This window comes from Xiphophorus hellerii, chromosome 12 (assembly GCF_003331165.1).
Source record: "Xiphophorus hellerii strain 12219 chromosome 12, Xiphophorus_hellerii-4.1, whole genome shotgun sequence".
Taxonomy (NCBI): Eukaryota; Metazoa; Chordata; class Actinopteri; order Cyprinodontiformes; family Poeciliidae; genus Xiphophorus; species Xiphophorus hellerii.
Window position 1 is genome coordinate 5,581,462 of NC_045683.1, and position 15,827 is coordinate 5,597,288.

Below are 15,827 nucleotides of genomic sequence, written 5' to 3' on the forward strand. Positions count from 1 at the left end.
TTCATCTCCTCTGTTAAAAAAAATGTTTATTCTGATTAATTTTTAATTAATTAATTTCCTCTATGCTAACATGTCCTTTTAAAACTTTTTGTCTAATTTATAGGTCTTTCTTTGACTTGTTTCTTGCATGTAACAACTAATTTAACTGTTTGCATTGGGAGTAGTTAAACGTATTCCTCTGGAGTAGTAATTATCCTACATTTGTCATCATTTTTTAATTATTTTTTTCAAACTTACAGTTGACCAGGCGACTTCCACCGATAAAGGAGGCCAAGCCTCGTCTCCAGAAGCTTTTCAGGGACTTCTGGTTGTACTCTGTGGTCATGGGTTTTGCTGCGGAAGGATCAGGTGAGCAGGAGATTGACTCCTATTGCATTCATCATCTTTGCAAAACTTCAGCACTTCTGAAGGACCTAAAATAAAAAGAGTTGGCACTTACAATTTCATATTTTGGCTTGCTTTATTGGCCATAAGTTACCAAATTCATATGAAGAGTTAATCACAAGTATTATAGTGTCAGATGTGAAGCCATCTCTCTGACAGCTGAAGATCGGCCCCAGCTGAATCATTAACAAGTCAAGGATCCTAAACAGAGCAGCTTATTTAGAAAAATATGGGCAAAAAAGACCAAAATCGACATATTACAAAGACCCACTCAAATTGTAAGCCTCAGTTTGATTGAAAATATGTGTTTGGATCTTTAATAAACCTGTGCAGAAAAAAACTAAGCAATCTGTGAAAGAATTGTGAGCCAAAAGTCTTCCATGATGACACGACAGACTGAGGTCATACAGGAGATGGGACTTGAATTTACTGTAGCTAAAGGTGGTTGTCAAAACTACTGTGTCATGGATACATGCTTAGTCAATATAGCATGTATTGCTATAAACTAATGAAATATAGGTCTATTTCATTAGTTTATTGATGCATATACATATTTGATGTGCTGTGTTTTCAGGGCTTTGGCCAGAGGAATGGTACGAAGGCGTGTGTGAAATCGCCACAAAATCTCCTCTCCTTACCTTCCCAAGTGGAGAGCCTCTTCGTTCTGAGCTGCAGTACAACTCAGCTCTGAAAAATGACACAGTGACGCCGGTACACTCTTAAATAGCTACATGCTCTAAATTTGATTAAATTGCAGCAGCAGGTTGTTAGATTGTGAATCTCTGTCTTCTAGGCCGAGTTGAGTGAACTGCGATCCACAATCGTCAATCTGCTCGACCCTTCTCCTGAAGGCGCTGTCTTCATCAACAAGCTCGACTTTGCCATGTCCACCTACCTTCTCTCTGTCTACCGATTAGAATACATGAGGTCAGCTCATCTGCCTTTACACTTGACCTGTCTCTTCCATGATATATTAAAATTGGTATGTGCAGTTCTTTGATAGTTTTCTCACACTTTTACTGTCAGGATGTCCCGATCCAACGATGCTGACAGGTTCCAAGTGATGTTTCGGTACTTTGAGGACAAAGCCATCCAAAAAGATAAATCTGGTGAGGGCTTAAACCACTTTAGTTCACATATTATTTGTCGTTTATGATTAACTTCCTATACTCAATGTTTTTCCTATAGGAATGCTGCAGTGCATTATTTGTGTGGGTGATAAGGTATTTGATGTCTTCCTCCAGATGATGGCTGAAAAGGTAGATGAGTGTAATCTCTGAACAGGCAAAGACTTAATTCTTCAGTTTGGGGTTATGAGCATTTTTGCATTTTTCTTGTTTTAGACAAAAACTAAAGAACATGAAGAGGAGCTGGAGCGACATGCTCAGTTCTTATTGGTCAACTTTAACCACACTCACAAGAGAATACGCAGGGTGGCAGACAAATACCTCTCTGGTCTGGCTGAAACGTGAGTCGACGAAGTTTATATATGCTCGGATTTTTAATAAATTGTCTCAGCTAATTTTTGTGTCCCTTTAAAGCTTCCCTCATCTTCTGTGGAGTGGTAGAGTCCTAAAGACCATGTTGGATATTTTGCAGACACTCTCTCTGTCTTTAAATGCTGTAAGTATGCACTAGAAGCTGATGGGGAAAAAATCCCTCAATGTGATGATTGCTGAAAGCTGTTGTTCTCAGTTGGGCAGATTTTACCAGCACTACTTAGTATAAAGTTCGGACACAAAACAAGGACATTTTCCAAATTTTTAAATGTATTGAATGGAAAAATTGTGCAGTTTGAACTTGAGGTGGTAGATAAGAATATCAAAGTATGCCAGCAAAAAAAAACAAACAAAAAAAAAAACAACAACTTTGGAAATAAACTAAAAGAACAGGCAGAAATTTGTTCACAGATTATTTTTTTTTTTTGTTATTAAATATATAACAGTCAATAAGCATTTTAATAACTTATGAAGGCACTAATCTTGAGGTTTAAGTAAAAACCAATAACAGTAATTTTTTACACACTCAGCGGGAGTTTTCATGCAGTATTCATTGGATAAAAAAGAGCAACTATTAAAAAAAATATGCAAGTATCCTGCATATTTCTCTGGTAATACGCAGGATTCTATCCTTTTGCTTTGCTTAATTATTATATAAACAAACGTAGCTGTTTCTGCTTTGTGGTATGAAAAGGTGAGCGCTAACTTGCATTAGAGGGCATTATTTTCACTTACTGTGTTAAGAAGTAATTTTTGACTCCCGGCCCAACAGTTGTAATGGTTTAAATGTTTGAAGTTGTATAATAAATTATACATTTTCTTGTTCTTTATTTAGGACATTCACAAGGATCAACCTTACTATGACATTCCAGACACACCTTACAGGATTACTGTTCCGGACACATATGAAGCTCGAGAGGTGAGTCCGACTTGTGAAACCACATTTGGACACTAGAGGGCAGAGTAGTATTATTTTAGACATATGTATTAATTTTAGTGTGAATCCTCGGAGTATATTTTATAACGAAAAATAATGTGAACAGTTTGTGATAACTGGTACACGTATTGGTTTTTGATAATGTGCTGCAATAAGTTAAAGAGTGAAGCTAATTTCTGTACCCATTTAGTGAAAATATTTGCTCATGTTCTTGATTAATAAGTTTTACATTTGCATTTCATTGCAGAGCATCGTTAAGGACTTTGCAGCACGCTGTGGTGAGATCTTAAAAGAGGCAATGAAATGGGCCCCTTCAGTCACCAAGTCCCACCTACAGGTAGGTTTCTTGTTTTATGGATGACTGACAGATTTAATAAAGTGAATGGAATTTTTATTTTTTTTTGCCAGAATAATCAAGTCAAGGTTGACTTTACAAAATTATTTTATGAGGTTAATGTTTTCTGGTAATTTTCATGCAGGAGTACCTGAACAAACATCATATTTGGGTGTCAGGACTCAGTCAGCACACAGGCCTCGCCATGGCCACAGAAAGCATTCTGCACTTTGCAGGCTACAACAGGCAGAGCACTATACTGGGGGTGAGTCACAGATACACAATAATACATACTTCATATCATCACAATTTTAAATATTAGATTTAAACAAAGATAAAGACTATGAGGCTATAAAAATTGTGATGTATAAAATGGCAAGCAATTACTAAACCCTTTTAGCCAGATGTAAGTAAATCCAGTTTACATCTTGGGCATGAATTGCAATTTAATAATTTATTTTAATTTTTTTTCTGGAGGGTAGTGATGATACAACACAGAACCTCAATGAAACAAAAAACAAAACAAAAAATGGGTTCACATTAATATTTCTCTGTTTCATGCTGTCAAAATTATACACCATGAATGGAGATTAACGCCGGTATCTGCCGATGTTATTCATTTTTAACATATCTGTTTTGGTGCAATAAGTAAACCTGGGGAGATATTAGTGGACAGTGTTGGTTTTTATCTTTTTGTCGCTTGTGTGTGTGTTTTGGGTGGGGGTGGAGGAGTTGATCATGTGACATTTGTTTCAGCATGTAACAGTAATGCCTCGAAGGACTGAAGGGAGCAATGTCAGCCGTGTGGTCATGTATATTCATAGTGTTGAAAGTGTACAGAATTATATAACACATATCTGTTACTGGTCATCATCAATATAAATATTATCAGTACCTTTAATAAATATCGCAACCTTATATTGCTAAGTTATTGCCCTATTGGTTGGCTGCTTAATAAACTTTGGTATTAATTGCTTTCTTTTACAAGAGCACATGTGCCATTTACAGCAGCCATTTGGCTTTTTTCTTGCCACTGATGAAGTGTTTGTTTTGTGCAAACATGTTATATTCAGTTTGAAATCCATACAGTTGGCATGTAAGCAACCGATATCTGGCTGTTTACGGTACTGTATGGTGTGTGTGCATGCTCTGTGTGATGTTATTTTGCTTGCTGAGCATTTCTTATATGTTCCTGTGCTTGCATTCTGCTCAATTTGTCTTTTTATTTGCTTCATTTGTTGTATTTTGTCTTTATTTAACTGCACCAAACTGCCTTCCTGGTTGCTTGGCTGATTTACGGCTTACCTGGTTACTTACCCGCAATGGACGGTTGGGTTGAATGGCTGGTTACCCATTTGGCTAACTGGTTAAACTGATGCTGTCTTCCATTGTGCTGCCAACACTAGGCTGCTTTCCCTCAGGTTGGTCTCAACACTAAAAACAGAGAGACAAGGTTTAAGCATTGTACAATAATTTTATCTTAAACTGTTACTGCACAGATGCATGTTTTACTCTACAGGCTTTTCACTGTTTGGTCTTAAGCTTTACAAAGTGTGTTTTCTGTGTAGATCACTCAGCTGACAGAGAGACCAGAGTGTGTGAAGAAGGATTACTCCAATTTTATGGCATCACTCAACCTAAGAAACCGCTACACTGGAGAGGTAAAGATTAGCATTAAATTTGTTTCCTGCAGATTTTCTTCAGATTACATGACTCCTTAATCTGTTTGTGTTTTTTTTCTTTAGGTGGTTGGTATGATCCAGTTTTCAGAGAAATCTCACAGCAGCTCTGACCTTACGAAGCTGATGATCAGTCAGATGACCAGCACTCTAGAAAGAAAAGATCCTGAAGCCTTCACACAATGCATGTTCAAGATGGCCGCTCTGCTTATAAATACCAAAAGTGAGTACCAGCTCTCCGCTATTCCATCTCATAAAATCAAAATATGAATTTGCAATATGATTTTGTGCTTTCAGTTAGTTAATCTAAGTTGTATTTCAGACTGTGATCCACAGCTGCTCCACCATCTGTGCTGGTCTCCGCTGAAGATGTTTTCAGAGCATGGGATGGAAACTGCTATTGCCTGCTGGGAATGGCTGCTTGCTGCACACAATGGGGTGGAAGTGCCAGTATGTATTTCCTACATATTTTGAAAATATGTCACCAATGCATTAAAAAACGCCTGTGCATCGTTGTGTTTAAATATCGTAATTCTTTCCATTTTAGTTCATGCGTGAGATGGCCGGAGCGTGGCAGATGACCGTGGAGCTGAAGATGGGTTTGTTTTCAGAAACTCATGCCGGGGCCGGACCCCTGGCTGTCTCGGAGGAAAGCCAGCCTGCACCCTGCGCTCCCGATGTCGTACCTCACTTCCTCTGGATAGAGGTCAGTCAGATGCAATTGTTCAGTTTTGATCTTTGCTTTTTCGATTTTTATGTTTTAATTTCACTAGTGTTATGGTAATGTTAAAGTAATGTAAAACTGTAGAAAGCACAATTCAAATGTTTATCAGATATCACATACTTATACTTTGTTCAACTGCTACCTGACTGAGTATTAGTTCATAGTTTTGGTTTTTACAGACCTTACACAATAGCCCTACCAAATCGTACAAAAAGTCCTCTTTAGTGTGGGAAGAACACTTAAAATTTGCTTTTGCACTCTCAGTAAGGTGTTTAAAAATTAGAAGACTAAAGGTTTACATACCCAGCAAAAGTATTCATAATCTTGAACTTTTCACATTTTGTCAAGTTGTAACTGTAAACATCAAAGTGTTTTAGCGATGACTGAAATTTGGATAGTTTTGCTTGTTTTGCTTATTTTTGCATTTCAGTGGCTTTTTTTCTCATCCTAGTTGCATTCAGAAAGCAGTTTAAAGAATTAAATTAATACAGACACAATTTTTAAATGAGCTTCTTGGTTGACCTCTCAAAATATAGAAATGGGATTATTAGTACAGCTGTTCTGAATTGTTTTAAGACGGAAAACATCCAAAACATCCTTGTTAGTCCCGTACGTAATGCTGGACTGTTTTAATACTAACTCACACCAAACTTTTTCCTGTTCTGCTTTCAGTTCCTGGTGCAGAGGTTTGAGATAGCCAAGTACAGCAGTGCAGACCAGGTGGAGATCTTCATTTCCATTTTGCAGAGATCTCTTTCACTGAATATTGGAGGATCCAAAAGCAACATGAATCGACACGTTGCTGCCATTGGACCAAGATTCAGGTATTACTTGTTATCATCAAAACAGTAAAATGATTTAAATATCACTCTGTTTAGTAAAAATAATGAAAAACCACTGAACTATCACAGTATATCATAAACTTTTCTTCCCTTCAGACTGCTGACTTTGGGTTTAACTCTACTACATGCTGATGTTGTGACAAACGCCACTATCAGAAATATGCTGCGAGAAAAGATCTATTCCACAGCCTTTGACTTCTTCAGGTACAAAATCATGTATAAAATGAGTTTAGATTGAATAGAAATCTGTATTTTTGGATTTTAAACTGAACATTTTGTTGTAAAGACCTTTTTCATCTCTGCTTTTCTGTAGTGTTGCACCCAGATTTCCCACTCAGGCAGATAAGAGGCTCAGAGAAGACATCAGTATAATGATAAAGTTCTATGCCTGCCTGCTGTCTGACAAGAAGTACCTGACTGCCACCCAGCTGGTCCCACCAGGTAGAACATTGACTAACGGTCTAGTCTTTCACAGGAAATGAATGAATCATCCATTCAGACACACTGAGATTTCACTAATATCTCACTCTAAAAGAAATTTTCTTACTAGTCAAATCAGATTTATGGGGAAAAAAAACAGCTTCTGCTTTTCCAGGATTTTCAGAAACCGTACATGTGTTCTAAATTTAGGATGGCTTTATGATGCTAGTGTTTGTCTAGATCCCCAGGAGATGTCATTGAAAAGCCTATCTGTAATGGCAGTTGCAGATAGCCGGAACAGTCTGGACGCAGCTGTTGGTCAGAGGCAGCAGATTGCCCAGGGATGGATCAACACTTACCCCTTGACCTCCGGGATGTCCACCATTTCCAAGAAGTCAGGTGAAACTCTCAGAATACCATAGTTAAACCTTCCTTCTTATTTTGGTTTCCTATAAACATACAGATCACTCGTCTGTTTCCGTCATATTTTTTTGTTTTAGGACTCTCTAAAGAAAACAACCGAGGATCCGAGCTGCACAAATATTACATGAAACGCAGGATTCTGTTACTGGCTTTACTGGTATTCACCTTCATTAACTTTTGTAATTTGTAAATATACTGTTGTAAAGGCAAGTACGGAACCTGGTCCTTGATGATGAAAGGTCTTTATGCTTTTCCCCAGGCTAGTGAGATCGAGCGTCTGACGATCTGGTACAACCCGTTATCCACTCAGGAGCTCGCCATCGCAACAGAGCAGTCAGTGGAAACCAGCATTGCCAACTGGAGGTCCAAATATATCAGTTTGTCAGAAAAACAGGGGAAAGACAACGTCAACATGGCCTGGACTATATCTCCCTACCTGGCTCTGCAGCTGCCTGCCAGGTACACAAATAAACAGGAATTAAACCTAAATAGGTTTAATTAAAAATATGTATTCGTTTTTCATTTGTTCATAAATATTGAAGTTCAGTTTTTAGAGGGTGAATCCTTTTATTTTTTAAAATCTTTATAGTTGCTTCTTCATCAGTGCGTGCATTCTCCGTTTTGTCTTGTGCGTTTCAGATTTAAAAACTCAAAGTCTATTGTGTCTGAAGTGACACGTCTGGTACGAATGGATCCGGCTGCTGTGTGTGACGTTCCTGAAGCAGTAAAGGTTAGCGCTTGCCATAAAAATGCAATTCATCTAGATAGTTGTTAATGCATTTGTAGTTAAAAAAGACATTTAAAAAATACCTATTTCTGGCTAAAGCATGCACACCACTGTTAAAATTTCAAGTTTTGTTTTTTAATTTAGATTATGGCAAAATATTTCAAGGCTTTTCAAACCATTTCCATCTGAATTAACTTCAGATTAGCTCAATATTCTGCTACTGCCATGTTTCACAGGCGATGCAATGTTTTATTTTTATGCCAGAAATTAATGTACCTAATAAACTGATACCTTTACGATGGATCAAGTTAAACAGAGTTTGTAACTTTAAAGTTTTTGATTAAAAGCTGCTCACTGATCTCATAGTTGATGTTTTGCTCTGGAAGGTTCCTGTTGCCCTTGTCGTTTTGCTCTGCTTGAACAAACTCTTAATGAGCTCTGTGTTTAAAGAGGAAACAGGGGAGATGGAGACCAGCCATCTCCAAAGAGCTGGATCATTTTCTACATAATTCATTTTGACAATGTATACCTGTTACATTTGTACACACACCTAAATGACTCATAAACAGAGCTTCCCCAGGAGGCTTTTCTTTGCACCTTGTTGGCCAAGTGATGTAAATGTTGGCTAAGTTATATTCTTCATACTTTTTCCTTCAGTTCTTGGTGACCTGCCATACAATTGATGCGGACTCCCCAGAACTGAGTCATATCCTGTGCTGGGCCCCAGCAGATCCACCAACTGGACTGTCATACTTCTCCTCCATGTACCCTCCTCACCCTCTCACGGCCCAGTATGGGGTCAAAGTGCTACGCTCCTTTCCTCCTGTATGCAAATACACACGTAAAATATGTACAATTACTATTAGTATTGTAAAAGCTATTTAATTTGTATTGATAAGTCAAAATGGATGCATTAAAAGTATTTTTTTCTCATTTATTTTGTTGTAGGATGCCATTTTATTTTACATTCCTCAAATTGTCCAAGCCCTTCGGTATGATAAGGTGGGCACTTAATTTTCTGATGTGGCAAATTTATTTAAACTCTTACAGTGTGCTTGCACTCCTAACTTTATCCTGCATACATTTGAATCTAGATGGGCTACGTGAGAGAGTACATCCTGTGGGCCGCTCAGAAGTCTCAGCTGTTGGCTCACCAGTTCATCTGGAACATGAAGACCAACATATTCCTGGATGAGGAAGGACACCAGAAAGACCGTGAGATATTTATCCAGAATCAACATGAGCACACAAACAACACATCCAGAGGGGTTAAGACTGTAAAAAAACAGTCAGGTTTTTATTTTTGTTTTTGTTTGTTTATTCAGCGGACATTGGGGACCTGCTGGAAGAGATGGTGGAGGAGATCACTGGATCTCTGTCTGGCCCAGCCAAAGACTTTTACCAAAGGGAGTTTGACTTCTTCAACAAGATCACCAATGTGTCCGCCATTATCAAGTAGGCGCACTCTTTAAACCTGAACCTAACTCCATCCTTTAAAGGCTGTTTTTTTTCTACCCTGAAGTCTCACGTTCCCATTTTCCACTGACTCTACTAGACTCGGTTCTGCTGTACTCAGTCCGCTTTGTAAAGGTTTCCATTACTAGTTTTTCCAGCCTAATACTTGCTTTTTTAATCCCTGATTGGGAGCAGGGATCATTGAAGCTGAGCAGGACCAAAATGTGACGTGAACAGGCGCTGTTCATTGATTGGCTTAAGGGATGAGAAAAAAAAAAGAGGTTTTCACTGTTGTAGCACAGGAAAAAAGCATAATAAAACTCAAAAGTGACAATAATAGCATTTGCAGAGGTATTGTTTTGGTGTCGCAGTGGTTTGGGAGCGAGATGCAGCATCTACGAACTAGAATTAGAATTAGAATTAAACTTTATTGTCATTGCACTGTCACAAGTACAAGCAACGAGATTACATGAAATGTCTCATGTAAATGATCCTTATTGGTACAAAAAAAGGTTCTTGACATAAATCTCTTTGCAAAGTTCTAATGACGACTGACATTAAAAAAAAAGAGCTTCAGAATTTTTAAAATTATTCCAACTTACTATTTTTTATAATTCCCGTAACACTCCTAACTTTATTCTCTATACATTTGAATGTATAAAGGACATACATTCAAGTCTATATCCTTTATATCTTCAGTATTTAACCATTTTTCCTGGTTAAATACTGTTAGGTCTTGGTACCAATACATACATTTATAGTCAAACTTACTGACAGTGAGTGAAACATAAAGAATGCTGATCTTCTCTTTTAGTCTTAAAGTTACTAGTGAGTAGTTTTTGTTAAGGAGAACACGGCAAGTAATCTGTTGAGGTTTATGATGCGTTTTCCCAATGGCAAAGGTGTTTTGTTTCACTTCCTGCCTCTGAATCCCTTTGTTGTTCATTAATTTAGTGACTATTTGCTCCTCTGTCATTTTCATTATCTATTGCCCTGGAAGACACTGCTGTGTTACCATATGTCAGTGAATATGTGGAGCCAATGCGCTGGTTTCTGAGAGAAGGTGTTCTGTCAGCTCACAAGAGACGGAAAGTTTCCCCTCTGCCCTCATTACAGCACTAATTGCAACAACAGGGAAGGCCTCCACTCAGTATTAGTGACTCTCCTCTGTGACTTGCATCAGAAGAACGTTGTCACTTGTGGTCTGAAGTTGTTTAGTTTGATGCCCATAGAGCTCAGTAGTCTAAGTAACAAACATTCAAACACAAAGATTGGAAAACTTTTTAACTTGTTTTTGTTTGTCTTTTTTTAGACCTATTCCTAAAGGGGAAGAGAGGAAGAAAGCCTGTCTGGAGGCATTGTCGCAGATTAAAGTCCAGTATGGCTGTTACCTTCCCAGTAACCCTGAGGCCATAGTTTTGGACATAGATTATAAGTCCGGTACTCCCATGCAGAGGTGGGCCTCCAAATCAACCACAAATGATCAGTATTAGCAAATTATCTTTGTATGTAAAAAGTTTAAAATTAATTTTCTCCCTTTTGCACCTTTACTCAGCGCTGCCAAAGCACCGTACTTGGCCAAGTTCAAAGTTAAGAGATGTAGAGTGAGTGAGCTAGAAAAAGAAGGTACTGTTGGTTAAGCAAAGTTTTCAACTTTGTGTGATAAATTGCCCCGAATGTGTAAAGATTTATATATTCTCAATATTTTGAACAACTTCCTTCAGGCCTTCAGTGCCATTTACGTTCTGAGGACGAGACGGACGTTGAGGAAAAGGCCAGTACATGCTGGCAGGCGGCAATCTTCAAAGTTGGAGATGACTGCAGACAGGTCTCGATTGCGCACATCAACCCTCCCTGATGTCATCTTTTAACAGATGATCTTTTTCTTACCATTTTGTTTGTTTGTGTGTTTTCAGGACATGTTGGCTCTGCAGATCATCAGCCTGTTCAAGAACATCTTCCAGATGGTGGGGCTGGATCTCTATGTATTTCCGTACAGAGTGGTCGCCACAGCACCTGGAGTAAGACTTTACTCTTCCTGACACTAAGAAGTCGAAAAATATCACAAAATTTGTACCTGCAGGCAAAGGGAGTATAGGAGGATAACTAGTCCAAATTAATTGTACAAAAGCTTTCAAGAACTAAAACATACCAACTCAAAACCTTCGTAAAATAAGAGATACCGACTCACAGAGGGTTCCTATACAGTCTAAAATAGTGTGTAATTACCTACCATTTTATTTATTTTATTTCTAAAAAGAAAATAAGTGAAAGGAAAAATATTTGGCAGATACTTTATACCCTGTCACATTGTCTAAAAGATACACACATACATGCACGTGTTGTCTTGTTTTAGCAGGTTGAAAGCATCACTATTTTACAAGTTTATTAACTGTAAATTTAAAGTGAATTTCTCAATGTAACTTTGAAATCCAGCTTAAGGGGCTGGAAATTGTGGTGCTAATATGAAAAATGTGCATGATCCCTATTTACTTAGTTACTACAGAGTAGACCTTAAATAGAAACTACAAACTATTAAATTCATCCATCCATCCATTTTCTACCTTTTTAAATATGTGTAATATCTCTGCTTTCTTAGTGTGGAGTGATTGAGTGCATCCCAAACTGTAAGTCTCGGGACCAACTGGGCCGACAGACCGACTTTGGCATGTACGATTACTTCAGGAATCAGTATGGAGACGAATCCACACTCGCATTTCAGAAGGTAAACTCACACAGGCTTCCTGACATTATTCATCCAAACTTTCCTGACGCCGCAGTGTAAACTAACATCTCCACTAACGCTCGTCTTTCCAGGCACGATATAACTTCATCCGCAGTATGGCAGCGTACAGCTTGCTGCTCTTCCTGCTGCAGATAAAAGACAGACACAACGGCAACATCATGCTGGACAGCCAGGGCCATCTCATTCACATTGGTGGGCACCTCTGAAGCATCTTTTTTGCTGTCATCTCTCTGGAATGTTTTTGCAACAGTTTCGCACAACATTTGTGCATGACAAGAAAACCTTAAAAAGTCTGGCAACATTTGCAAAATATAAAGAGCCTCTCACATATATTGGTACTCCTGGTGAAGATGTGTTAAAAAAAAAAAAGAACCTTAAAATATATTTATTTTTGATTTATATAGCAGAGTTTCAAATTTCTTGCTGCAGTTCTGTCAGTGAGTCTGAGTTTTTTTTCTTTTCTTTTTTTCTGATATTAACACACATCTTCCCTTATTAAATCCCATGTTCTCTCGACTTTCTTATTATAACAAAAAGAGAGCCGCTGACATATTTATACCTCTGGGAAGCAAGAAATGATATGTTGCCAATTAAATATGTCTAGAAAATGAGTGCTTTAAAAAGTAAAGTATATATTGAAATATAGTATAATAGTATATATCAGCTAAATTTTTTTCTAGAAATTGTTGGGCGTCGCTAATTATAGCCACAGTGAAAAAAAATCTTTGAATGTATAGTTATTCCTTCTATTTTATCTTTTGTCCACAATATTTATAGCTGTTTTAAAGTAGCCTCCTGTGTATTTATAGTGGCAAAATATTATGTTATTGTCTTGCACTAGCTAATCCCAACCTTTAACCATCACGTTTGTGGCTGTTTATGCCTTTTAGACTTTGGGTTCATGTTTGAAAGTTCTCCTGGAGGGAATCTCGGCTGGGAGCCGGATATCAAGCTGACGGATGAGATGGTGATGATCATGGGTGGGAAGATGGAGGCGACGCCTTTCAAGTGGTTCATGGAGATGTGTGTGAGGGGATACCTGGCTGTGAGGTGAGCTCGCAAAGAGACTGAAGTCCATCTTTAGTCCCCAATCTCAGGAGGACTGATGAAAAACGGGCAATGTTTAATTAATCCAATAAATGTCAGGAACTAACTTGTGGCTTTTTGTAATGAGCTTGCCCATTACCACCAACCTAGAGCACAGTGAGATTTGAAGTAATAATAATGATAAATTTTCCTGCATTGATTCAGGCCCTACATGGACGCAGTGGTCTCTTTAGTAAATCTCATGCTGGACACAGGACTTCCCTGCTTCAGAGGGCAGACCATCAAACTACTCACGTGAGTCTCGCTCGACTTTTGGTGATTTAGTGGTTTTGAATAAACACACTCGTGTTTAAAATGCCATTAGCTGTTGTTGCTTATAATGTTTCTGCACATGCAGTCAACGATTCAACCCTGGTTTGAGTGAGAAAGATGCAGCTTCCTTCATCATTAAAATCATCCAGAACTGTTTCCTCAGCAACAGGTCGGTGAATTTTATCCATGTTTCATTCTTTAATGTTAAATTCCAGAATTTTTTTTCCCTGACTGATTCCTGTTTTCTTTTTCGTACAGGAGCCGAACGTACGATATGCTCCAGTACTACCAAAACCAGATCCCATACTAAACGTCAGTGCCTGAGCATGTGCGTCTGTTGGCCGGTACATAATGCGTGTGCCTTTTGTTGAATTCCCGTCTGGAAATTGCAACTTAGTTGTTTTTGCTGGTTGTTGGATATTGTCCTTAGTATTTGCTTTATCATCCTTTATTTATTGTGTTATTTTGAAATCAATCTTACTCCTAATTATTGTACGGTTGCACTAGCATCTTGACTTCTGTGTATTTCAACGAGTGTCTCTCGTTAATCTGCACGTTCAGTAAATACTTTGTCAGAGTTTGTGCCAAGTTCTTAATTGTACTATTTGTGAATGTAGCTTCTGATGATCTTAATTTTGGTTTGGAATTTGACCGTAAGTGGATATTTTATGGTAACAGAAGTAAACGTGTACCAGTTCTGACCAATGTGGCCTATTCAGTCATCCTGTACTACATCCTGACTGTACTACTGTGCTTCTCTTTTTAATGAACCAGCTGGAGTTGCCATGTGTTTTTGCAGAAAGACTTGACTGTATCTGCATGGGTGTCACAGTGTATTTTGGAGTTTTTCATATTTTCCATTTCAACGAGTGAAACGTTGCGCACAAGTTCTGGAAAACATCAAGACTGACTTGTAAATATGTATCTTTGCCAAAGTATGGGAAGGAGAAGGTGGCCCACTGAAAGCAAAGTTTTTTGTTGTCTGTGGAACAATGTTATGGTACATTTTTAATGTTGGGCAGTTGCACGAAGTTAAATGTTAATTACCATTTGGCTTGTGTCCAATGTGGCTTCTGGCAGAATTTGCTTTTGGTAATTCAGATGGCTGTGCCTCATGTCAAATATGGTTAATTTAATTTCTTGATTGTTACTGGTTATAAAAACAAACCTCCTCTTTGTATATTTATATCCATGATCCATCTTCTGTCTCCTTTTCTATTTTCTTGCCTTTTGAATGAGAATGCAGATATGAAACTAAATAAAGTTCTATTAACTAAAAAAAACTGTTTTCTATGTTCCAACATAAATCTTAAATAGGACATCTGGTGGTAGATTTAGTTTAAAATCTATTTTGATTTTACGAATTTGTGTCAAATACACCTGACATTTAAGAAACATATTGACATACTTTAGAGATGGAGAATAATCCATGTTTCCTGCCCTGAATTTGTATTTTAATTTAAAGGTTTAAATGCAACATTGTTCAAGTAAAATGTTCCTGCTATTTATGAGTTTAAGGAACAGAGGGAAAAGAAGGAAAATGAACCAAAATTTTTAATGCAAGTCTGTATGTAAAATAAAACTGTTCAAAGTAAAAAATACTCTTACATAATTTCTTAATTTTTAAAACATGCTTTTTACAACATAGAGTTGTATCTTAACTAAACATTATATGTTTTAATATAGATTTACTGAGCTTCATTGGGGGGGGGAAAGAGGAAATAGTTTGATTCAGTTTATTCATAAGTTTCACCAAATATCAAGACAAAGTAAACGGATTCCAATTTATATCCAATTTTCCAGAATCAAACTGGTTCAAATTAATGTCAAATCAGTTCAGTTTATTCCAGCACTATTCCAATTCACTCTGGTGACAATTTAAAGCCAGATGGTAAAATTTTATCCAGCTGAGGAACTATTTCAGATTGCCTCATGTTATTGACTTTGCCACTGTAGGAGTGTCGTGTAATCCTTGTAATTATAGTAAAGTTTAACATTTTATTTATGAATGGATTCTCTCAATTAGTCTGTGTAAAATAACATGTTGATTTATGCAATTTAATTTATTGGTTGAACTGTAATAAATCAGCTCAAAATATAGTGCTGTTGTACTATGCTTATTGTACGTTTCCATCCACCAGAGAGCGGCATGTGACGTCACTGTCGAGCTCTTTATTGCCTTTCTTGACTGATTGAAGGATAATGGCACTTACTCGATCAATCAGTCAATACGCTGCCTGACTTCTTCTGCATTATTAATCCTCGTTCTTTGAGGTTGTTGCTTTTCACTACCTGGAA

General features: G+C 37.6%; 1 protein-coding gene across 3 annotated transcripts in view; it reads left to right on the top strand.

Annotated features, from left to right (window-relative positions):
* pi4kab (phosphatidylinositol 4-kinase, catalytic, alpha b) overlaps window positions 1-14,812 on the top strand; it is a 31,312-nt gene extending 16,500 nt beyond the window's left edge. Inside the window, exons 20-55 of one of the 3 annotated variants that reach the window (XM_032578510.1) lie at window positions 240-348; window positions 959-1,095; window positions 1,178-1,311; window positions 1,411-1,493; window positions 1,573-1,643; window positions 1,728-1,852; window positions 1,926-2,007; window positions 2,719-2,802; window positions 3,068-3,157; window positions 3,300-3,419; window positions 4,561-4,575; window positions 4,723-4,815; window positions 4,900-5,056; window positions 5,156-5,283; window positions 5,381-5,539; window positions 6,230-6,381; window positions 6,496-6,603; window positions 6,713-6,840; window positions 7,060-7,218; window positions 7,320-7,399; window positions 7,502-7,701; window positions 7,882-7,972; window positions 8,627-8,794; window positions 8,918-8,971; window positions 9,064-9,184; window positions 9,295-9,424; window positions 10,737-10,880; window positions 10,980-11,050; window positions 11,149-11,252; window positions 11,341-11,445; window positions 12,024-12,149; window positions 12,242-12,362; window positions 13,061-13,220; window positions 13,422-13,511; window positions 13,615-13,698; window positions 13,788-14,812. In XM_032578510.1, the coding sequence (XP_032434401.1) occupies window positions 240-348; window positions 959-1,095; window positions 1,178-1,311; window positions 1,411-1,493; window positions 1,573-1,643; window positions 1,728-1,852; window positions 1,926-2,007; window positions 2,719-2,802; window positions 3,068-3,157; window positions 3,300-3,419; window positions 4,561-4,575; window positions 4,723-4,815; window positions 4,900-5,056; window positions 5,156-5,283; window positions 5,381-5,539; window positions 6,230-6,381; window positions 6,496-6,603; window positions 6,713-6,840; window positions 7,060-7,218; window positions 7,320-7,399; window positions 7,502-7,701; window positions 7,882-7,972; window positions 8,627-8,794; window positions 8,918-8,971; window positions 9,064-9,184; window positions 9,295-9,424; window positions 10,737-10,880; window positions 10,980-11,050; window positions 11,149-11,252; window positions 11,341-11,445; window positions 12,024-12,149; window positions 12,242-12,362; window positions 13,061-13,220; window positions 13,422-13,511; window positions 13,615-13,698; window positions 13,788-13,839 (4,035 nt within the window). In that variant the 3' untranslated portion in view covers window positions 13,840-14,812. The remainder of the gene's footprint in view (window positions 1-239; window positions 349-958; window positions 1,096-1,177; window positions 1,312-1,410; window positions 1,494-1,572; window positions 1,644-1,727; window positions 1,853-1,925; window positions 2,008-2,718; window positions 2,803-3,067; window positions 3,158-3,299; window positions 3,420-4,560; window positions 4,576-4,722; window positions 4,816-4,899; window positions 5,057-5,155; window positions 5,284-5,380; window positions 5,540-6,229; window positions 6,382-6,495; window positions 6,604-6,712; window positions 6,841-7,059; window positions 7,219-7,319; window positions 7,400-7,501; window positions 7,702-7,881; window positions 7,973-8,626; window positions 8,795-8,917; window positions 8,972-9,063; window positions 9,185-9,294; window positions 9,425-10,736; window positions 10,881-10,979; window positions 11,051-11,148; window positions 11,253-11,340; window positions 11,446-12,023; window positions 12,150-12,241; window positions 12,363-13,060; window positions 13,221-13,421; window positions 13,512-13,614; window positions 13,699-13,787) is intronic. The other 2 variants (XM_032578512.1, XM_032578511.1) reach the window with 2 other exon arrangements.
* Window positions 14,813-15,827: the final 1,015 nt, after the last annotated feature.